The 23,215-nt window shown below is 43.6% G+C and overlaps 1 protein-coding gene across 1 annotated transcript; it reads right to left on the bottom strand.

Annotated features, from left to right (window-relative positions):
• Positions 1 to 4,551: 4,551 nt before the first annotated feature.
• On the bottom strand, positions 4,552 to 7,402 carry LOC103696310 (wall-associated receptor kinase 3-like). Its single transcript, XM_039121204.1, has 3 exons — positions 6,496 to 7,402; positions 6,240 to 6,413; positions 4,552 to 5,765 (listed from the first exon to the last, which is right to left on the bottom strand). The coding sequence occupies exons 1-3, from the start codon at positions 7,382 to 7,384 to the stop codon at positions 4,657 to 4,659; spliced, it is 2,172 nt and encodes a 723-aa protein (XP_038977132.1). The 5' UTR covers positions 7,385 to 7,402; the 3' UTR covers positions 4,552 to 4,656.
• Between the last annotated feature and the right edge of the window lie 15,813 nt (positions 7,403 to 23,215).

Here is a 23,215-nt window from a genome sequence, read left to right as displayed (position 1 = left end):
TGTCTTCTGTTGCTACTATGGCTTTTGTGTCTCTTCTTTTGATGCTCAATTGCATCTTCTATTATGGTATTTGTTCATTGTTGTGGCTGGTGTGCTACAGTGCATTGAAAAGCATGGTTGTATGCTTTTGCTCAGAGGACAGTGCGTGGGGAATTCCATCCAAAGTGAGCATCCAAGGCAACTTTAATATATAGGATTCAAACAAACAAACAAACTTAGCCAAATGAGTTAACAAAATAATGTTCTCAAGCTCCCTAAACATACGTATCATTTACAAGATGGCAAAAACCCTTGCATGCGAACTCCTTATCTCTACCGGGCTCGGACTTTATCCGTACACTCGAGCCCATCTACTCTCCCATCTAAACACGGTTCCAAGATTTCCCTTTCCCTCGGCCGAGCCACCAAAGTAGTTAATTAAAGAGGGAAAAAAGGGCCCCATTCTCCTTCGTCCTTGCTCCTCCATCCCAATCCCAATAACGTGGTGATGGAACACAACTGGAGTATTTAATTAAGCTTACTACCTATAATAATGTTGGCATATAATTATATATATCTTGGCAAACGGGGGCAGATTTACGGTCTAGGGGGCGTGTTGATGGTGTCTCATGTTGGGTTCCATCTTCCATGTCATGGCCACATTCAAAGCCTATCACAGGATCTTCAATTTCTATCCCAACTTTACGGATTCCTTTGCTCGTTTTTAACCTCTAAGTATCGAAACTATCTCTCTTTCTAGCAGATTTGAGACCAAGTGTAAGAAAATATAAAATATATAAATAAATATATTTCATTCTATCAACATAAGCTTTTGCAACAAGTGGCAATTTTCATCATGGTATTAGAGCAGAGGTTCTGAGTTCGAATCCTGATTAAAAGTGAAATTAAAAAATTTAATGTGATAATTCATTGGATAAATCACATTCTCAACTTCAACTGGACATTCAGGTGCGTGTATGTATCCAACTGAACACAACCTTAAAAACCTCTTCGGGAGAGAGTTGAAGTATGTACATTTCTCCTTTTCTGGGCCTTGGATTGTCGAAGAGAATTTCAATGCCAACTAAAAAGTTCAAAAGAGGAATGTCCCTATGCAATGCCAAAAAATCAAGAGCTTTCATGTCCTTCATCAAAATGGCGCATTAGTTGGATCTTCCTCTCAAAGGTCAAAGCTATACTTGGAGCAACCGAAGAGAATGTCCAATAATGGCAAAGTTAGACTATTAATCACCATTGAGATGGATGACTTGTGTCCTAATTCACTTCAAGAGGCACTATCTAACCCTTGTTCTGATCATGTGCCAATGAAGCTATCCTTAAATGACATGCAGAAACTAAAAGGGCTATTTAGATTTGATAGAATATGGCTTAGTTATGATGGCATTCATGAGGTAGTTGCTTAGGCAAGGTCCATGTCAAGCTTCTCGGATGATGCAGCTGTGAATCTTGTGCTCAAATTGAGGTCAACAAGGAATGCACTTAAAGGTTGGTCAGCTCAAGCGAGATCTTTGGCTAAAACTGAGAAGATCAAGCTTATGAATATTATTCAGGATCTAGATTGACAGGAGGAACTCAACCCCATACCCATGATGAGAGGGAGCTTCGGGAGTCATGCAAAGGGCAATTGTTTCATCTTTATAAAGCTGAGGAAATCTATTGAAAATAGAAGGCAAAAGTCAAGTGGCCATCCGAGAGTGATAGCAATATTTGTGTTCTTCCACAAATCAGCTTTGTTAGAAGAAATTAAATTGGATATCCTATGTTGAATGGCATGGATCAGAGTACTCGAACAAAAGGATAGGAACAAGATTTTCACAAAATTCTTCAAAGAGAATTTTGATGACCTAGGGACTCTAATGATTGATCTTGATTGGGATCGGATTTATTCCTCTTCTTCACCAGCATTGGATGTTTTGGAGGCTTTTTTCTCCCTTGAGGAAGTGAAGGATGTTTTGTTTAGTTTTAAAGGAGATAAATGTCCAGGGCTTGATGACTTCTCTATGTGCTTCTTCCAAAGATTCTGGGACTTGATAAAATTTGATATCTTTTTTCTCTTTCAGTGGTTATACAGTAGAAACCTGGACCTTGCAAGACTTAATTATATCATCCTCACCCTCATTCCAAGAAAAAGAAGCAGCAAAAGCACCTTCTGATTTTTGGCCCATCAATATTGTGCATAGCTGCGTCAAGATCGTATCAAAGGTTCTGGCCAACCATCTCCGAGCTTTTTCTAATGATCTCATTGATCCAGCTCAGACAATGTATATTAAAGGAAGGTACATCATGGACAATATTCTATATGCCAATGAGATTTTGCACCAATCAAGGAGATCGGGTATTAAGAGGGTGATTTGCAAACTTGACTTCATGAAGGCTTTGGATAGAGTCAACCCCTCTTATCTCATTAGACTTCTTGTTAAGCTATGTTTTCCTACAAGATGGATTAATTGGATCTCCAATCTATTATTTTCATCCAAAATTGTGATCAACATGAACGGAGAACTTGTTGACTAGATTTTCTATAGGTGGGGACTCAAACAAGGTGACCCACTCTCTCCTTTCTTGTTCATACTTGCAGTGGATCCGCTTTGTAGAATGCTTAACACTACGTACGGCTTTAGAAAAAAATTATGTGAGATTGGGGAACCCATGGATTTGTGGAGGCACTAAGATACTAAAATATGCAGATGATACATTGGTGTTCCTAAAGGCAGAGAAAGATTATTGTGTGGTATTGAAGACCATCCTCTTTTGTTTTGAGCTAATCTAGGGTTGTCCATCAATGTCCAAAAAAGCTCAATCTCTTACATCGGCCATAGACATGAAGATGAGCCAGAGTGTTGTAGGTGGCTCAATTGTCTCTAGATTCCAACCCCTCTCAAATACTTAGGTCTGCCACTCAGTGTTGCAAAACCTTCTAAGTCAGATTGGCTCATTCTATTGCAATGAATTGAGAGTAGATTAGCTTCATGAAAAATCAGGTATCTATCATTTGGAGGTAGGCTTACCTTGATCAATTCAATTCTTACTTCACTACATCTGTACCTTATGTGTCTATTCAAGCTACCAGCTTGGGTGATCAAGAGGATTGACAAGTATAGGCAAGCTTTTCTTTGGATCAGCACTTTTGTCACTCATAGCTTCTCTTGTAAGGTCAACTGGAAGACTATTTGCTTTCAAAAGGAAGAAGGAGGGCTAGGAATCAAGAATATTCAACAGTTTAACAATGAACTTTTGGCAAGAAGGGGTAGGAGGTTTATTGTGAAAGACCCGGGCATTTAGAGGAAAACTTTCAATGCGTTGGAAACCGCCAAAGAGATGCTCTAACTTTTGGAAAGATGTCATTAAGGCTCTTCCGGCCTTATAGAATCGAATTCACTTCAGGATCGGCAATGGCCAAAACACCTCTTATTGGAAAGACAGTTGGCTTTGTGATGCACCACTCAAAATTATCTTTCTTGCCCTTTATGCACACAGCACAAAGAAAAATGACACTGTATCTGATTTTTTTAATTGTAGAACTATGTCGTGAAAATTTAGACCATCGAGCAATCAATCGGCGAAGATCTTCCAACAGCAAAATCAATTGCTCTCTTTGCTTGCCATGGTAACTTTGAATAGAAATGAGGATAAGATTGTTTGGAAACTAAACAGTAAAGGAACGTTCACCTCTGCATCCTACTATCAGTTCATTAATTCTAGAGGAGTGAAGTGTAACTTTGCCTCCTCACTTTGGATCCTTTCAATCCCACTTAAAGTAAAATGCTTCTTATGGCTTTGTTAGAAAGAGCAGCACAATACTAGAGATAGCATCGGAAGGAAGCTTGGAAAAAATATGGGAGAATGTGTATTGTGTTGCCACTCTATCGAATCTATGGACCATTTATTCTCAGAGTACAACTTCTTTGCTACCATCTGGAGAGGGTTTTGTCTTTTAGCAGGTGTACTGCAATCGCATAGAACTTTTGAAGGACTATGTTTAGATTAGAGGAAGAGAAAATTTTCCAAAGCTGCGCAGTCAGTGGTTCTGATGCTCATTGGTGCTATTTTATGGTCGTGTTGGAAAAAAAGAAATATCAAAATTTTTATGATTAAGCAATCTTCTATATGGTCAGTTGTTGCAGAGAGTTTACAACGGCTCTCTTTTTGGTCGAACCTTTGTAACACAAAGTTGCTTAATGAGCATACAAAAATATGATACAAAATAAAAAAAATACCTATTTTGATAAATGGAGCTTGACATTGCTGGTACTTGAGTAAATAGATTACTCATTGTGGGACAGCAAGCTGGTTCTTTATTGAGCTGAAGTTGCATCATTTGTTTCTTTGGGTTTTTTTTTTTTTCTTCTATCTTTGCAGCTGCTTTGTTTTTATTATATTGTCTTGCTCTATTTTTTTTGCTGTAATTACTTTTTTCCATCAATAAAAGTTGGGCGGCTGCTTTACCGGCCTCCTTCATCATCAAAAAATAAGTGGATCCTTTTTAGCTCCTCTAATGAAAGAAGATTTTTTTTTAATAATCTGTATTTATCTAATGGAGGAACAAGTCGCAATAAGAACTCATGGTTTAAACTATTTATCAAGTACTTATTACATCTTTTATTCTTAGCACAGGATGCCGCTGTAGCAATTCTTCACAAATACCTCGGTAATGTTTCAATAAGTATGAGGCAATATTGCCGTTGGCCGGCTTCCATCAAGTGAGCTGTCTGTCTCCTCATGATCATTTTGCTCCCATGAATGCTGCTTGAATTTCCTTAGCTTTTCGAGTTCCTCCGCCACTTCTTTCATGGTGGGCCTATCTTCCCCTCTCCTATCTAAACATCGCCCCGCAAGGTCAGCAATCTGTTCGAGCAACTCTATCCCTCCTTCATCCTTGACTTGATCGTCCAAAATTTGCAGAAGCCTATCCTCGTTCATTGCTCTGTAGAAACTTGCTACAAGGCTGCGCTTCTCCTCGGATCCCTCAGAGTAAATTGCTCTCTTCCCTGTCAGAAGTTCCAGAAGAACCACTCCAAAACTGTAAACATCACTCTTGTTAGTTAATCGGCCATCTGCTTGGAATTCTGGATCCAAATAACCCAAGGTTCCTTGAATTACGGAAACGTACTGAGTTGGTCCGTTGGGAACAAGCTTTGAAGCCCCAAAATCAGACACTTTTGCAGTAAAGTTCTCGTCGAGGAGTATATTAGCAGACTTTACATCACAATGCAGGATAGGTGGAGAGGCCCAGGAGTGCAGATAGGCAAGTGCCTCCGCAGACTCTACAGCAATCGTGAGACGCATGTCCAAGTTAAGCGAGGAATTCTGATTTCTCCCATGGAGGTGATCGGAGAGGGTACCGTTGGAGACAAATTCATAAACCAACATGGGAACTTTAACTTCCAAGCAGCAGCCTAAGAGCTTAACCACATTTTTGTGGTTTATTTGGGAAAGGATAAACATCTCCTTCGCAAATTCTTCAATTTGGTCCACTTCCATTTTCTTAGGCTTCTTGATGGCTACTACTGTTTTGTCTTCGAAGATCCCTTTATAAACGGTGCCGAAGCCTCCTTGTCCTAACACTCGGTCCGTGTTAAAGTTGTTCGTTGCTCTTTTTAGTTCTTCAACAGTGTAAATCTTAAATGCAACACCTTTTGAACTGATTTGTTGCTGCAGCAGATACCCTCCATTTTGGTCGAAGAACTTTTGCTTGGTCGTAACGAGCTTTCTCTTTGCAAGGATATAGCAAATGAGAACTATGAAGAAAGTGCTAACACTGATGCCTGCAAATAGCAAAGAGAGCAAATAGTGAATCGAAAAATGCAAACGAGGAAATTCTTGGCACGGCACAGATTGATTTTTAAGAATACTTGGAGTACTTCTAAACTTTTGCAGAGAAAGTATATAGGTCAGTGCAATGTTTTGGTTCGAATGGGTTGGACTCTGTTGTTTGGAGTTTGACTTGCTTCTTTTAAAGTGCCCCATGAATCTTTTGTCTATTGGACCATCCCATCCCATCCCTTCCCACATATAAGCTCCCCTTCATGTATAAATTAATTAGTAATTGCAAGCAGCTATATGTATGTGCCTTATTCAGAATTTTCATGGCCCAATTTTCTGAGCACCAAAACCCATATTATTTTTTCCCCAGAAGTTAATGGCAGGTATGAGATCTGGTCGATTCATCGCATGGGTTGCGCGTCCGGTGGGTAGGTCATACATAGAATTGAACTGAACTGAACTGATAGAAGACTTACCTCCAGCCAAGATTGCTAGCAAGGGAAACTTGTCTTTGCCTCGGAGCGGCCTGCAGCTTTCCGTCGTTGCATTACCCTGCGTTCCTTGAGGGCAGGCGCAGCTATAATTCCCTGGTCTGTTCACGCAAATCCCATGGCAAGGATACTGCTCCGGGAGCTTGCACTCGTCGATGTCTGCAGATTCAATTGAAGCAATCATGAAACCACAAAAATGATAGGGATATATTAGTACAACGAAGGGTGAAGGTAGAGTAACCTTGGCATCCATCGTGAAGGTAGGGATTGCCATCATATCCCGGCAAGCAGCTGCAGAGATATCCGGGGCCATTGCTTGCGTCGCTGCAGATGCTGTTGTTGCTGCGGCATGCATAGGTTGTTGGATCCACTCTTGCATCCTGGCAAGACTGGTTCCGTATGGCCCAATCTAGCACCACCGGGGTATGGTTGCGGTGCTTGACGGCGAAATCGTAGGAGAGATCAGATCTGCTGAAGTTATACGAGTCCTGGGCCACCAGGAAGGCATAACTGCAGGGACTGATATTCCAAGTATCGCTGTAGCCATAGTTTCGGAAGTAGATATCTATGGAGCTTAGCTGCTTCGGGATGGAGACCTGGCAGCATCCCATGTTGGAGCAGGAGCCATTAGCGATGCTCTCCTCATTCCAGCAGTAGGAGACGCAGGCGCCGCCGTACTGGTAGTCATCCTCCTCGATGTAGGCAGCCAGATGCGCCAGGGTGAAGCAGCCCAAGGCGGTGAACTTGTTGCGGGTGCTCGAGAAAATGTAGGCCGGCCGCGTCGTGAGGTCGACCTTGGGCGTTACTTTGGAGACCATGGCGGTCTCGTTGTAGCACTGGTAGGACATGGGTATCTTTGCACGTACCTCGGCTGGTGCTAATGATATATCCGTGATCTCGATTTCCAAGTCCAGATCCGGGATGAGAGCTCTCGGGCTGCCGCCGTCGCAGGTGATGTCGAAGCCTCCTCTGAAGCAGCCGGGTCCGATGCCGAAGGGGTAGGGGACGGCGGTGTTCCCGCACTTATCATGGCAGCCGGGCAACGCCATGAGCTGCTCCGACGAGGATGCTGCTGCTACCAGCAGCTGCAACAACAGCAGGAGCAGCAGCAACTCTCTCTTACAAGCCATCTCTACTCTCCTCCTCCGTTTCTGAGCAACCGTATTTTTAGTAGTGTCTTCTAGTTCATATAAAGTATTATTTATAGCAACTCAAAATTTAATTCAAAATAGCTGGTCAACAAAACTTGATGGTGTGGACAGAAGTTGATGGTGTACCATCGCTGACTTCATGCCGAGGTGACTAGTCCTCCACCAAGACGGCTTTGAAAAACTTGAGATAATATAGAGTAAGGCTTGGCAACGTCTTTGAGACTAGTTTCAGTATTTTATTAACCAAGAAGTTTACCAGGAAGCGGCGGTTGGGGACTTTTCTCAAGTCCGGGCTAGAAAAATAAGGACAACTTGATATTATGGGTGGTCGGTATCTATGTTCTCATTAATGATTTCTTCTTTCACGGTTCGTTGGTCCCTCTGTACCGGAAAAAAATAAAAAAAAACCCTATCACGGCACTGTCAATATTTCACACCGATAGTTTTGTCCTAAATCCTCACCCTCACCCTCACCCTCACATACTTTTAATTTAAAAATTCCGAGTCCGGGCTAGGAAAATAAGAACAACTTGCAGGGAAGTTTCTCGAGAAAAAGAAATGCGCCAAGGGAGACTGATTGGATTAGCATCTTGATATTTTTACAAACAACCAGTTAGCAACTCGGGGAGGTGTCTATATTTTTATGACTTAATTTTGCGTGTGCATACGTATATGTGTGTGTATATATGTATATATATTTAACTACCACTTGATAGCTCGGCTTTTTGACCAGAGGGAGCCCTAAATGCCTGTTAAGCCCCGTAATCCCACCAATCTCTGGCGACAGAAATCGAAGGGATGGAGGATGCGATGGATCTCCTAGCCATGCGGAGAAAACGTCAGCCAAAGTAGGCTCAAGGCAACTTCAGTCTGCAGTTTTCATGCTTTCTTACGCTACGTGAATTGTGGACCGCTGCTTCACCCAAAAACAAGGAAGATATTTTTTGAAAAAAAATCCTACTTCACTAAAATATTAGGAAATAATGTAACAACTATTATTTGCTATGTATTACATATATTTTAGAAAAAAAAAACTTAGGCATCTTTTTAATGTTGAGCTAGTTTTACGTAGTATCTCTCGAGTGCTAGAAAAATTCAAAGTGGCCCTTTAATTTAGTGAAGTAGTTCAATATACTTCCGCCGTCTGTATTTATTTATCTGGATTCATAGAATTCTATCATATTATGAACATATTAAACTTATAGGATTGAAATACCTTTGTGATCAGTGGTTATGATAGAAGGGATGGATGAGGAGGGATGGAGAGGATGGTTGACGACATTGGCAAGGTTTAGAGAGAATGAGGAGCAGATGTTGGAAGAGGAGGAGTTAGTAGGAGAAGATGAGGCTCGGAACAGAGTTAGATAGGGAGAAAAATGAGGACGACGGTGGGGTTTGGAGCAGAGGAGGAGGTGATGGAAGATGAGGAGGTGGTGGGAGTGGGTAAGGCTCAATGTTTCTCTTTTTTTGTCGGAATGGTATAACAAGTCTGCAGCTAGGCTAGGTAATTGCGTAGGAGTGCCATCAGCTTGTCACCGAAATTGAGAGAAGAAGATGCTGGCGTTTGAATGCTTTGAATCTTCAAAGACTTTTGGCTTCTACAATGCTACCTATAATTCTGATAATCTAAAGGATAACAAATTAATAAGAAATGGAAATACTAATGTTGCTGGAAATTGGACCCGGGGGTGACCACTGGCAGAGAAGGAGGAGCTTCGGCAGGTGGTGCGTCGGCGGGCTGCGTCCTCCGGAGGATCTGCAAGAATTCGGTGGCCGAGGTTTCCGGCGCCGGCCCTCTGATGCTTAAGTCAGCGGGGGCTTTTGTGGAGAAGGAGATAATTTGTATGTAGAAGTCAGAGTCAGAAGTTGGCCCATTCCTCGAGAGGAAGAAGTTCCTCTTTTTATAGGAGGGGTGTCATGGTTACCTGCGATGTGACTGGACAAATTAATGAGTCATCGTCATGATTGGGCATGATCGTGTGAATTAATAAGTTGTCGTGGGTGACTGGACGGGATTGAGTGAGTCAACGAGTTGCCGTGGTTGGCCTGAGATTTTGGGCTGGCTGGAGATCCATAGAGATCGTGCGCATTTAATTGTTGGCAGTCGCTCAGGCGGAGATTACGGGATTGGATCCCGGATGAGAAGGAGAGGGGCTTGATTCCCGGTGGAGGGGAGAGGTCTGCTTCATCCTTTGACTAGGACTTCTTCGGACTTAAGGTCGATCGGGCTCAGCTTAGCCGAGATCAAGGCTGCAAGGCTGTGAGCTCTGAGGTCGGGCGTGCTGGGGCCGGACGCCTTTGAGGTCGGACGCCTTGAGGGTTGCTGCCGTGGCGCCCGTCATCACGTGCCGGCGATGCATCCACGTGTTTTGGGGCAATCCATTTTTTTTCCAACACTATCCTCCGACTTTCGAGTTCGAGCTGTTTACGAGCTCGGACGAAGGAAGTAATTATCTTTATCACACTGGTGGGGCCAGGTAGCTTTATATTGCTCCGCCGTTCCGCGCGCTTCGAGGCATTTTTAATGAGGGCACGAGGACGCTTTTTAATTTTCGAGGCAGTTTTGAGCCGTGGGTTAATGATGAGGCTCCGGGATCCTACGGGATGCCACCTTAATTCTGCTTTTAAAGTATCGATCTAGGTTGATATGCCACTTCGGTTTTCGGGGCCGACACGTGGTGCGATCTAGACGGAAGGCGGGATCTGGTTCTATCGATCTGGGCCATCGGAAAGGTCTATATAAAGCCCGGCATGGCCCTAAAAGTTCTCATTTGGCCGCCACTGTTGTTGGTTTTTTCTTCTTCTTCTACTTTCTTCTCCCTTGTCTTTCGATCTTTGTTTAGTTTTTCCTGGCGGCGCTCCGAGGCGTTTCCCGGCAATCGTCTCAGTCCTTCACTTTCGGTTGTCGGCACCTTCGGTGAAACCCACAGTAGGTCCTTCTCTCTCGTTTGCTCAGAGGGTTTTTGCCTTTCTTTCCTTCCTCCTTTTTTGTCTTCCTCCTTCTTTGTCTTCCTCTATTCACAGCAATGTCAGGCGATGTCTCGTTCTCCGGTAGAGACCTATCTCACAGGAGGGAGCTCGTGTCGGAAACGGGTCATGGCCCCGACGAAGTCGGGTCCAGCTTGGCCGAGGAGGAGTTGGAGTTGATCCGCGCCCGATTTTTCCCTTAGCACAGGTTTCGCCTTGAGCCCACAGGGCCGGAAGACCGAGTGACGAGATCTCTTCTAGGTCGGATCGGGGTGTACGTAGAGACACTCTAGAGCGGCCTGCGATTCCCCCTGTATGGGTTTGTGAACGAGCTCCAGGCGGCATATCAGCTCGTCCCAGTGCAGCTCGCTCCAAACTCGTGGAAAACCATTATCGGTTTCTTATCCCTTTAACTTGCGCCCGTGATACTGACCTCGGTGAACGTCTTTCACCGGTGCTTCATGTTGAAGTCCAACCCGGCAGACGGGGAATGGCTCTACCCGCCCTTCGGGACGGTAGGCCGTTCTTCCGAGGTGCTCCTTCCTCCATCTGTGGGTGGAAGAAGAAATTTTTCTTTCTCTCCTCCGAGCACATGTGGAGATTTGACCCGAGGTGGGGGTAGCCCCGGCTCAAGGCCGTCAACAAGCCCCCCAAACTCTCGACGCTCTCCACAGCCTCGAGGAAGATATCCTTCTGAACGACCTCCTGAGCGAGGAGGCTCTGGTGAACGTCGGCCTGAGCTCGGCGCGTCCCTAGGGTAAGGGCGGTTGTACTGCTCCTCCTCTGTTTTGTCGTTCTTTGCTTTACTTGTTCCTTTTTTATCATCATTTCATCATTTTTGGTGCCGATCTGACACTTGAACTTTTTCTTCTTTTCAGACATTGCACAGATGGTGGCTAGGAATGCAGCTCTCCTCGCCCGAAACAAGAAGAGGGTGGCCGAGGCCGGCGGGGCCCAGCCCGAGCCCAGAAAGAAGGCTAGGCCGGCCTCGACTCTTGCTTGGGCCGAGGCGAGGGATCCCGAGGCCGAGACTTCCGACTTCATCCGGAAGGAAGTTCCCCCCACCAAGCACGTGAGCTCCAGCTCTTCCAGGGGCGCGAGGGATCCAGTGGCCCCCACTTGCACGTTCCTAATTTTCCAGCGGCCAAGTCGCCAGGTCATTCGTTTGCGGCGCTCGGATCCCGAGCCGGGCAGCGGTCTCGGGGTCCCGAGCTCTTCTCTGCCGAGCTCGGCAAGGTCTGACCCCTTGAGTTCTTCAAGGGCCAATGTTCCGAGCTCGTCAAGGGCTGGGAGCCGCCCTTGAGAGGAGGCCCTTTTGCCCGAAGTGGGTAGTCTACGAGGACGACTTAGCCCTCCATTACAGCCAAACTGCACGCCAGGTATTTCGTTGCGCAATGCTTCCGGTCGATCGGGCCGAGTTTGAGGTTGCTGACTTTGGCAGCCTTGTCGATCAAACCTACTGCTCCGCCATCCGGGTAAGTTAACTTCTTGCCTTAACTTTCATATTCTTTTGAACTCTTGACCTCTGCTTACCCCTATTTTTCCTTCTTTACAGCATCTTCACGAGGTCGACATGTTAGTCGCTGTGGCAGCCGACTGTCGGGACAAGGCTCGGAGGAGCCAGAGGGGGCAGGAGGAGGCCGAGAGGACACTCAGCGAAGCCGAGGCTGCGCGGAGGGAGGCCACTGTAAGAATGGAGGCTGCCGAGGTCGAGCAGCTCGAGGAAGAGAAGGCCTCGCATGCTTTGGCCAGGTCGGAGCTCCGCACCTCCGAAGCGCATCTGGTCGAAGCCCGCTCCGCGATCGCTGGCCATCAGTACGAGGCAGGGGTCGCCTGGCTGAAAATGGAGTGGCTTGAGGCTAAAAATCAAGCGGCTTGATATCTCATACGATATCTCATAAATCTTCATTAGTGTTTTCAATGCTTTTCATTCTATTTCTTTTTTATTTGATCCAAATCAATTATCTTTTCGTCTTTGGGCTAAATTTCGGTCATATTTTTGGCCCGTGATGGGGCAATCAGTAATATCATATTTTTAGCCTGTGACGGAGCAATCAGTAGTTTCAAATTTCTAGCCCGTTATGGGGTAATTAATAGTATTGCATTTTCAGTCTGTGATAGGGCAACCAGTAGTTTCACATTTCTGGCTTATGACGGGGTAATCAATAGTATCATATTTTCAGCTTATGACAGGACAACCAATAGTATCACATTTCCGACCTGTGATGGGGCAACCAATAGTATCACATTTCCGACCTGTGATGGGGCAACCAGTAACGAAATAAGTCCAAAGTTCCTATTCATTTAATCAAGTTCATATCCACACATCAATTCCTTTTTATCTTTATTTTCGGCTTTAGACTAACCACGGTCACGTTTTCAGCCCGTGATGGGGCAACCAATAATAACATACTTAGTCTAGAGCACCACATCCATTAGTCCGATCATGCAAGTGTAATTTATGCTCATATATGCACCTATCATACTATCAATCACAAGCAAACATGATCAAAATATGATTTAATATTAAAACCATCATAAAACTATTCTTACTTTTTACTTATCTGGATCATAGCATTTCATACATAAACAAGTGCAAAAATATCTATATCATGCAGGTCAGTGTACAAAGATTCTTACCTCTTTGCTGACAACCCATACAGACTACCATAATCTACGAACCGAGCTGCACAGTACACTGCTCAATGTCCTCTTGTCCAAAAGATTGTTCTTCTATAGAACTAAGTCAACATCAAAAATTATCCGAAGTATCCGTCAAACTAGAATTCTCTATAGGTTCACTACAAGGTCTACTATCACGTAGCAACCTGGGACTATCCAACAACCCCCTCAACCAAAGGTTTTTTCAAATCAAGCTAAAGACAGAAAGTACCAACAATAAGAGAGAGAAACTAGAGTATAAGATCTCGTTAGGCTTCTTCTTGCCCGAATGACAATAGCCATACAAAATTAGGGATGAGCATGACAATAGATTAATATAGGAAGATATACGAGGCTAGCTAGATGACAACACCCATTTGTTTAAATCAGTCAATACAACGTAACTCAATCCATCTAATCAGAAAACATATATCCAAATCAAGAAAATAGATCAACAGTTATCAATTATAGGTTCAATGGTGGCTAACAATAGCTAGATGCAAGACGGACATGGTCGACTAGGTAGTAGCGTCCGATGATCCGGATCGGTCCGCTCTAGCCAATCCAACCAATCAAATCATGAAACGAGAATCAGACCACAATACTAGTAATATAATAGAGATTCATGATGATAGAATCCAATGGCACTCAATGATGGTCTGCGTAAAGCTAGCACGACGGGTGGTCGCAGCGACATTGGTCTAAGACCCTCTACTGGGGTCGATCTAGGTCTACAATAAAAACATCTGGGACCCTCCTACTCAGTCCATAGAGCCATGTAAAGAGAGAGAAATAAGAGAGAGAGAGAGAAACAATCTAGGTAGAGAGAGAAATAAGAGAGAGAAAATTAAAAGAGAGGAGATAGAAGAGAGAGGGCTCTCTTCTCCATAATAGGGGAAAGTTGTCCTCTCCCTTCCTCTTCTTGGATCAGAGGGGGGCTGACCAAGGTGGGCCAACCCCTAGAGATGATGGCCTTGGGCGGCCCTTCGGCCATGGCAACACCAGCAACGGTGGTCGGCCGGCGCAAAGAAGGGTAGAAAATCAATCGCACCACTCACCTTCAAACTCTTAAAATTGACTCTTTATCATGGCTATCTCCCCAACCACAGTCACACGAATACAGGGGTCCCTAAGGGTGGCATAACTTGGCCTTTTTTCGATGACCGGTGACAATGAACACAGAAGGAGAAGACTGAAACAAGGCAAACATGGGATCTCTTTCTTGGTCCATTTTTGGCCGATTTCTTGGCTAGCGGCCGTGATTCCAGCTCGAAGGAAGAAGTGCAAGGAAAGAGGAAGAAGGCTAGGATGATACGTCGGCCTTGGCGGCGTCCGGTGGTCCCCATTTTTGGTGAACACAATAATGCGCAACTGCGAGCTCAATGGAAAGTAGAAGAAGAATGAGGGAGAAAGAACAGAGATCGCTCGGAGAGGAGGCTTCGAAAGAAGAGAGAGGACTTGCGGAGCCTCTAAATAGAGGCGGTCGCGATCGGAATCCGACACGGAGTCGAATTCTATCCGGCGATATCAAGAGGAAGAAAACTCCCATCAGAAGTCCTCTCCCTCCAAAGGTTTTTTTTTGTGTGTGTGTTTTAGCACAAATTCAATTGGGCCGGTCAAATGGACCAGGCCTAATTTGTTTAAAAGGCTGGGTCGTATAGGAACACTGCAGCATGGGTTCTTAGAGGTTGACCATGAGCGGATTGTGACGTTTGTGATTAAATTTGAATGGATTTGAACTCTTAGCTCGACGAGGATGTTAGATTTTATTTTCATCGACTCAACATGTCCGTCAGTGGGAGAGAGGTGAGTCTAGCCAAATTGCAAGGTCTGACTCCATCTAGTAGATAACCATTCCATCCGAAATTTTTGGTGGTTGAAGCATCGATAGAAGCAGCAAACCTGAAAGTAGAGATGAACATCGGGCCGTGCCGGGCCTGGCCCGGCCCAAGCCCACCGGGCCACAGACTAAACGGGCCGTGCCTAGCCCGGCCTATTACTAAAAGGGCCGTGCCAGGCACGGCCCACTTAGCCTAAAAGCTAAGCCTGGCCCGGCCCTAGGCCCGTGGGGTGGCGGGCCGTGCCGGGCCCTGGCACGAGATGGGCCGTGCCTGGCACGGCCCGTACGGCAAAAAAAAAAAGTCGTTACGGGCCGTGCCAGGCACGGCCCGTCTGGCTAACAAAAAATAGCCGTTACGGGCCGTGCCTGGCACGGCCCGTCTGGCAAAAAAAAAAACCGTTGCCATAACGGCTATTTTTGGTTTTTACCCAAAATACCCCTCCCAACAATTATAAAACGGCTAATTTGAGGGATATTTTGGGAAAAAAATATTTGGAGTCCTATAAATACCCCTTTCCTCTCTCATTCTCACCACACCAAACCAACTCTTCTCTCCTTCTCTACTACTACTATTTCTCTCTTCTAGCAATATTTAGCAAGTGCTCTTCTAGCAATTTAATTTTTAGTTTGCATTTAGCAAGTGTTCAAGTACTATACAAGAGGAGGTTCTTGTTGAGAAGAGAAGGATGTTCTTGTTGAGAGCACAAGAGGAAGCTCACAAATCTCGGCTCTACCTCGGGTCCTCTACTCAATTTCTCCTTGTGGTTAGTTTTTATTTTTTGCATTCGTCAATTTAGATATGTCATCTTTTGAGGAAAGTCATTTTGGCATTCCTCCTGTTTCTGAGGGAGAAGAAACTAATCCCCAACCCCATGTTCCTAGTTCCTCTAGAACTAGTGAACCGAGTGAAGATCAAACCTCTTCTCGTAAGAAGACTAGTGCTATATGGAATGAATTTGATAGAATTATGGTTGATGGAGTCTGAAAAGCAAAATGTAAAAAATGTGCCAAACTTTATAGTTGTAGTAGTAGTGGGGGAACAGGCCATTTAAAAGAACATCAAGAGAGTCATAGGATGCATGATTCTCGTCTTCAAAGTACCCTTAATATACAAGGGGGATCACTTTTAGGTAATTTTGCATATAATCATTAAAATCAAAGAAAAGCACTTGTAAAATGGATAGTTAAGGATGAATTATCTTTTAGTTTATGTGAATCTTTTAATTTTGAAGAATATGTTCAATTAAACCTACAACCTACTTACAAAAGAACTAGTAGGCGTACATTTAGAAGAGTAGCTATGACTAACTTTTTAGCAATGAGACAAAGTTTAATTGAAACACTCTATACTTTAAATGTAAAAGTTTCATTAACTTCTGATATTTGGTCAGCATCTGTAGGTAGTAATTGTTTTATTGCTATTACTGCTCATTATATTGATAATGATTAGCAATTAAATAAACGTATTCTTGCTTTTCGTGCTTTTGATTTTTCACATTCTGGGCAACAAATTTCAAATGCCATTTATCAAACTGCATGTTCATATAATATTAATGATAAAATTATGTCTATTACTTTTGATAATGCATCTAATAATAATTCTGCTGTTACATTATTAAATGACTTATTGCATCCCATATTAAATGAAAATTTATTGCATATTAGATGTGTATGTCATATTTAAATCTTTCTGTTCAAGCTGGCATGGGCATGGGCATGATTCAAGATGTCATTTCAAAAATTAAAAATGCAGTTTCTTTTATTCATGCTTCAAGATCAAGACTTCAAGAATTTAAGGAACTATGTATAAATCATGGTAAATATTTTAAAAAATTTAAACTTGATGTAATTACTCGTTGGAACTCAACATATAGCATGATACATGATGCATACCCATATAAAAACTTATTAAGTGCATATATTAATGATCGTGGATTAGGCTTTACATTGACTGAAATTGATTGGAATAAAGAAAAAATTTTGGAAGATTTTTTGCTTAGTTTTTATAATGCTACTAATATTCTTTCTGGTATTTATTATCCAACTTCATGTTCATTTTTACAACAAGCATATATGATTAGTCAAAAATTTGCAGAACATAGATATGATGATGTTTTAATGCCTATTATTGAACAAATGGAATCTAAATGGAATGAGTATTGGGACAAGATATGTCCTATGCATAACTTAGCTGTCGTATTTGATCCAAGAGTTAAATTGAATGGCGTACTAATTTTACTTGATGCATATTGTGAAAATATAATTCAACCTGAACCTGCTAAAATTGAGGTAAAACAACTTCTTTATGATATTTATGCTATATATGATGAAAAAATTCGTGGATCTAGATTTTCCGTACAAAGCTCTATTTCTTCTTCGAGTAGTTCTCGTTCGTCATCTATTTTTTCATTCATTGCACAGAGAAAACACACACATGCTTCAAGTTCATCTTCATCTTCTTCATCTTTAAGTAGTGAACTAGAATTTTATTTACGAAATGATCTTCAGTCTGCATATGATGAAAATTAAATAGAGAGTCTAGATGTATTATCTTGGTGGAGGAGTGTTAAAAATCAATATCCTGTTATGTCCGCAATTGCACGCGATATTTTAGCTGTGCCGATGTCCACAGTAGCATCGGAATCCGCTTTTAGTGTAGGTCGGCGTGTTCTTGACGAAAAGAGAAGTAGGATGACTGGCGGAACGGTTGAGATGCTTCTCTGCTTCAAAGATTGGTTTGATGCTGAAGCGAGACTTCAAGATAAAGGTGGACATGATACAACATCCTCTAATGATGATGATACAAACACTACAGTAAATACTGATGATTAGTAAGATTTTGATCATTTATTTTTATTTCTTAATTTTTTGTAATTGTACATTTTTATTTTTTTAATTGTTAAAGTGAGTCATCTCTATTTTTTTTCCTTTCTTATTGTATTCTGGAGGTCAGACCAAGGTCCAAACCTCCCTTCATGTACCAATTTGATTTAAATTAATAAACTGGTAGGGGTCTATGCCAAACCCCCCACTATTAAGGTGGCTTTATATTAATAAATCCTTAGTTCCCAATATTTATTAATTTATTAAAAAAATTTTATTTTCATTTATTTTAAGGGGGACGAGCCGTGCCTGGCCCGGCCCAGGCCCGGTTCAGGCCCTTATGGGCCGTTCCGGGCTGGTTCGCGGGCCGTGCCGTGCTTAGCCTACGAATCGTACCAGCCCAGGCCCTTATGGGCCGTGCCGGGCTGGCTCGCGGGCCGTGCCGTGCTTGGCCCACGAATCGTGCCAGCCCAGGCTCTTATAAGTCGGGCCGGGCTCGGCCCGCGGGCCAGAAAATCGTAACCCAGCCTGGCCCCCTTTTATGGGTCGTGCTAGGCACGGCCCGTTACTGTAGCAAGCGGGCCATGGGCGGCCCGGCCCAATGCCCATCTCTACCTGAAAGGTGTGAATTCAAATTCCCTCTCTAGTATTCAAGATAATGGGCGCATGAGGTGTGAGGATACGTGCGGGCGTGTGTTTAGTCCCACATCGGTTATTCGCTGGGTAGATCTTGGGTACTTATACAGGATCAATGAACCCAAATAAAACTTCCGGCTAGCCATTTTGGGTGAGGTCCTGGGTTGTTACAAATGGTATCAGAGTGGACCCGGCCCATAACTTATGTGGACTAGGGGACACTGCAGCACAGATCCATTGGGGTTGACCACGGACCGATCGTGGTGTTAATGATTAGATTTGAATGGATTTGAACCCTTAGCCTGACGAGGACGTCAAGGCTTGAACGGGGGGAGTATGTGAGGATACGTGCGGGCGTGTGTTTAGTCCCACATCGGTTATTCGCTGGGTAGATCTTGGGTACTTATACAGGATCAATGAACCCAAATAAAACTTCCGGCTAGCCATTTTGGGTGAGGTCCTGGGTTGTTACAAAGAACGAGCCTGGGCATATGAGGCGGGTGACTCTAAATCCTGCAGACGCGTTTTGGGTGGAAAACAAAACCGGGGAGGGGTGAAGGACGCTTGCGTGAAGCCCCAGAACCGGACAATATCTGGCAGGGGAGCCCCATGTTCCCCCCCTCATGTGGCCTCCACGTGGGCACTGGGTGCCTCACGTGCCTCGCAGAGGCGGGGGCGTGACATTTGGTATCAGAGCCGAGGACGGCTCTTGTCCGATGGTGGGAAGGGTGTGAAGCCCAATAGTCCCACATCGGAAAGACTCGTTCCAGAGCCTGGGCATATGAGGCGGGTGACTCTAAATCCTGCAGACGCGTTTTGGGTGGAAAACAAAACCGGGGAGGGGTGAAGGACGCTTGCGTGAAGCCCCAGAACCGGACAATATCTGGCAGGGGAGCCCCGTGTTCCCCCCTCATGTGGCCTCCACGTGGGCACTGGGTGCCTCACGTGCCTCGCAGAGGCGGGGGCGTGACATGAGGGATGACAGTCCGACATGGCTTAAGCCTCGATTCTCGGAATCCGAGCTGTGAATTGTGCCAGAATATGGAGCTGGGCCAGGTATGAAGTTGGGCCGAGTTGTTTCTCCTTGCCAACTGGGCTTGCCACATTCTACAAAGCCCATTGAACGGCGTCGCTCCTCGCCAGGTGGGCAGGTAAGTGGCTTCGGTTGGGCCCGTTTCAAATGGCCGGTCTCTTCACTCGCAGTCTCTTAAGAACCGCACTTAGAACCTCAACCTCTCTGACCAAGATCCCCTCCTCTCTCCGTCTTCATCGAGCCATCCGCCGGCTGCCCCACTGTCTCCTGAGGATCTCTCATCATCCCTCGTTGATGGTTCCGTCCCGCAATCTCAGCAAATCTCAGCCTCCGTGGTCGGAGAGCTAAATCCCGTCCCCGTGAGTGTTCGAAGTGTTCAACGGATCAAGGCCCTTCAGGGCGTAAAGGTTGCCACGTCCAAACTCCTGCTGGGACGAAGGAAGGAAGGTGCAAACCCCCTCTACCAACCATATGCATTCTGACTTGGGCAAGGAACCGGATGTTGCACCGAATGAAAAAATTTTTGCCGTTGCACTCTATAGACTCGACAAAGATCATTGATTGGGCAAGCAGATCTGGCGTAGAGATTGTGGACTCAGAGGCAGAAAAGATTATCAAGATTCTCCTGGGGTTAGAAAAGACCAAGGCAGCTTTATGCTCAGTTTGAATGTTTTTGTTTCCCATTGTGGTTTTGCTGGTTACTACCTACTTTAGAATGTTTCCTTCCTTGCCTCATCTTAGATGTGAGTATGGCTTCTTCATCACAATGTTCGAGTGTGTCTTCTGTTGCTACTATGGCTTTTGTGTCTCTTCTTTTGATGCTCAATTGCATCTTCTATTATGGTATTTGTTCATTGTTGTGGCTGGTGTGCTACAGTGCATTGAAAAGCATGGTTGTATGCTTTTGCTCAGAGGACAGTGCGTGGGGAATTCCATCCAAAGTGAGCATCCAAGGCAACTTTAATATATAGGATTCAAACAAACAAACAAACTTAGCCAAATGAGTTAACAAAATAATGTTCTCAAGCTCCCTAAACATACGTATCATTTACAAGATGGCAAAAACCCTTGCATGCGAACTCCTTATCTCTACCGGGCTCGGACTTTATCCGTACACTCGAGCCCATCTACTCTCCCATCTAAACACGGTTCCAAGATTTCCCTTTCCCTCGGCCGAGCCACCAAAGTAGTTAATTAAAGAGGGAAAAAAGGGCCCCATTCTCCTTCGTCCTTGCTCCTCCATCCCAATCCCAATAACGTGGTGATGGAACACAACTGGAGTATTTAATTAAGCTTACTACCTATAATAATGTTGGCATATAATTATATATATCTTGGCAAACGGGGGCAGATTTACGGTCTAGGGGGCGTGTTGATGGTGTCTCATGTTGGGTTCCATCTTCCATGTCATGGCCACATTCAAAGCCTATCACAGGATCTTCAATTTCTATCCCAACTTTACGGATTCCTTTGCTCGTTTTTAACCTCTAAGTATCGAAACTATCTCTCTTTCTAGCAGATTTGAGACCAAGTGTAAGAAAATATAAAATATATAAATAAATATATTTCATTCTATCAACATAAGCTTTTGCAACAAGTGGCAATTTTCATCATGGTATTAGAGCAGAGGTTCTGAGTTCGAATCCTGATTAAAAGTGAAATTAAAAAATTTAATGTGATAATTCATTGGATAAATCACATTCTCAACTTCAACTGGACATTCAGGTGCGTGTATGTATCCAACTGAACACAACCTTAAAAACCTCTTCGGGAGAGAGTTGAAGTATGTACATTTCTCCTTTTCTGGGCCTTGGATTGTCGAAGAGAATTTCAATGCCAACTAAAAAGTTCAAAAGAGGAATGTCCCTATGCAATGCCAAAAAATCAAGAGCTTTCATGTCCTTCATCAAAATGGCGCATTAGTTGGATCTTCCTCTCAAAGGTCAAAGCTATACTTGGAGCAACCGAAGAGAATGTCCAATAATGGCAAAGTTAGACTATTAATCACCATTGAGATGGATGACTTGTGTCCTAATTCACTTCAAGAGGCACTATCTAACCCTTGTTCTGATCATGTGCCAATGAAGCTATCCTTAAATGACATGCAGAAACTAAAAGGGCTATTTAGATTTGATAGAATATGGCTTAGTTATGATGGCATTCATGAGGTAGTTGCTTAGGCAAGGTCCATGTCAAGCTTCTCGGATGATGCAGCTGTGAATCTTGTGCTCAAATTGAGGTCAACAAGGAATGCACTTAAAGGTTGGTCAGCTCAAGCGAGATCTTTGGCTAAAACTGAGAAGATCAAGCTTATGAATATTATTCAGGATCTAGATTGACAGGAGGAACTCAACCCCATACCCATGATGAGAGGGAGCTTCGGGAGTCATGCAAAGGGCAATTGTTTCATCTTTATAAAGCTGAGGAAATCTATTGAAAATAGAAGGCAAAAGTCAAGTGGCCATCCGAGAGTGATAGCAATATTTGTGTTCTTCCACAAATCAGCTTTGTTAGAAGAAATTAAATTGGATATCCTATGTTGAATGGCATGGATCAGAGTACTCGAACAAAAGGATAGGAACAAGATTTTCACAAAATTCTTCAAAGAGAATTTTGATGACCTAGGGACTCTAATGATTGATCTTGATTGGGATCGGATTTATTCCTCTTCTTCACCAGCATTGGATGTTTTGGAGGCTTTTTTCTCCCTTGAGGAAGTGAAGGATGTTTTGTTTAGTTTTAAAGGAGATAAATGTCCAGGGCTTGATGACTTCTCTATGTGCTTCTTCCAAAGATTCTGGGACTTGATAAAATTTGATATCTTTTTTCTCTTTCAGTGGTTATACAGTAGAAACCTGGACCTTGCAAGACTTAATTATATCATCCTCACCCTCATTCCAAGAAAAAGAAGCAGCAAAAGCACCTTCTGATTTTTGGCCCATCAATATTGTGCATAGCTGCGTCAAGATCGTATCAAAGGTTCTGGCCAACCATCTCCGAGCTTTTTCTAATGATCTCATTGATCCAGCTCAGACAATGTATATTAAAGGAAGGTACATCATGGACAATATTCTATATGCCAATGAGATTTTGCACCAATCAAGGAGATCGGGTATTAAGAGGGTGATTTGCAAACTTGACTTCATGAAGGCTTTGGATAGAGTCAACCCCTCTTATCTCATTAGACTTCTTGTTAAGCTATGTTTTCCTACAAGATGGATTAATTGGATCTCCAATCTATTATTTTCATCCAAAATTGTGATCAACATGAACGGAGAACTTGTTGACTAGATTTTCTATAGGTGGGGACTCAAACAAGGTGACCCACTCTCTCCTTTCTTGTTCATACTTGCAGTGGATCCGCTTTGTAGAATGCTTAACACTACGTACGGCTTTAGAAAAAAATTATGTGAGATTGGGGAACCCATGGATTTGTGGAGGCACTAAGATACTAAAATATGCAGATGATACATTGGTGTTCCTAAAGGCAGAGAAAGATTATTGTGTGGTATTGAAGACCATCCTCTTTTGTTTTGAGCTAATCTAGGGTTGTCCATCAATGTCCAAAAAAGCTCAATCTCTTACATCGGCCATAGACATGAAGATGAGCCAGAGTGTTGTAGGTGGCTCAATTGTCTCTAGATTCCAACCCCTCTCAAATACTTAGGTCTGCCACTCAGTGTTGCAAAACCTTCTAAGTCAGATTGGCTCATTCTATTGCAATGAATTGAGAGTAGATTAGCTTCATGAAAAATCAGGTATCTATCATTTGGAGGTAGGCTTACCTTGATCAATTCAATTCTTACTTCACTACATCTGTACCTTATGTGTCTATTCAAGCTACCAGCTT

This window comes from Phoenix dactylifera, unplaced genomic scaffold, assembly GCF_009389715.1.
Source record: "Phoenix dactylifera cultivar Barhee BC4 unplaced genomic scaffold, palm_55x_up_171113_PBpolish2nd_filt_p 001012F, whole genome shotgun sequence".
Lineage (NCBI taxonomy): Eukaryota > Viridiplantae > Streptophyta > Magnoliopsida > Arecales > Arecaceae > Phoenix > Phoenix dactylifera.
This window is presented reverse-complemented; position numbering and strand designations above follow the sequence as displayed.

What these genes read in the sequence shown, in the direction of transcription:
- LOC103696310 (XM_039121204.1), bottom strand. Translation starts at nt 7,384, where the DNA reads ATGGCTTGTAAGAGAGAGTTGCTGCTGCTCCTGCTGTTGTTGCAGCTG. An exon ending in CCTTCACGATGGATGCCAAG is followed by an intron (nt 6,414 to 6,495) that starts GTTACTCTACCT and finishes TTGAATCTGCAG; the next exon opens with ACATCGACGAGTGCAAGCTC. An exon ending in GCTAGCAATCTTGGCTGGAG is followed by an intron (nt 5,766 to 6,239) that starts GTAAGTCTTCTA and finishes TGCTATTTGCAG; the next exon opens with GCATCAGTGTTAGCACTTTC.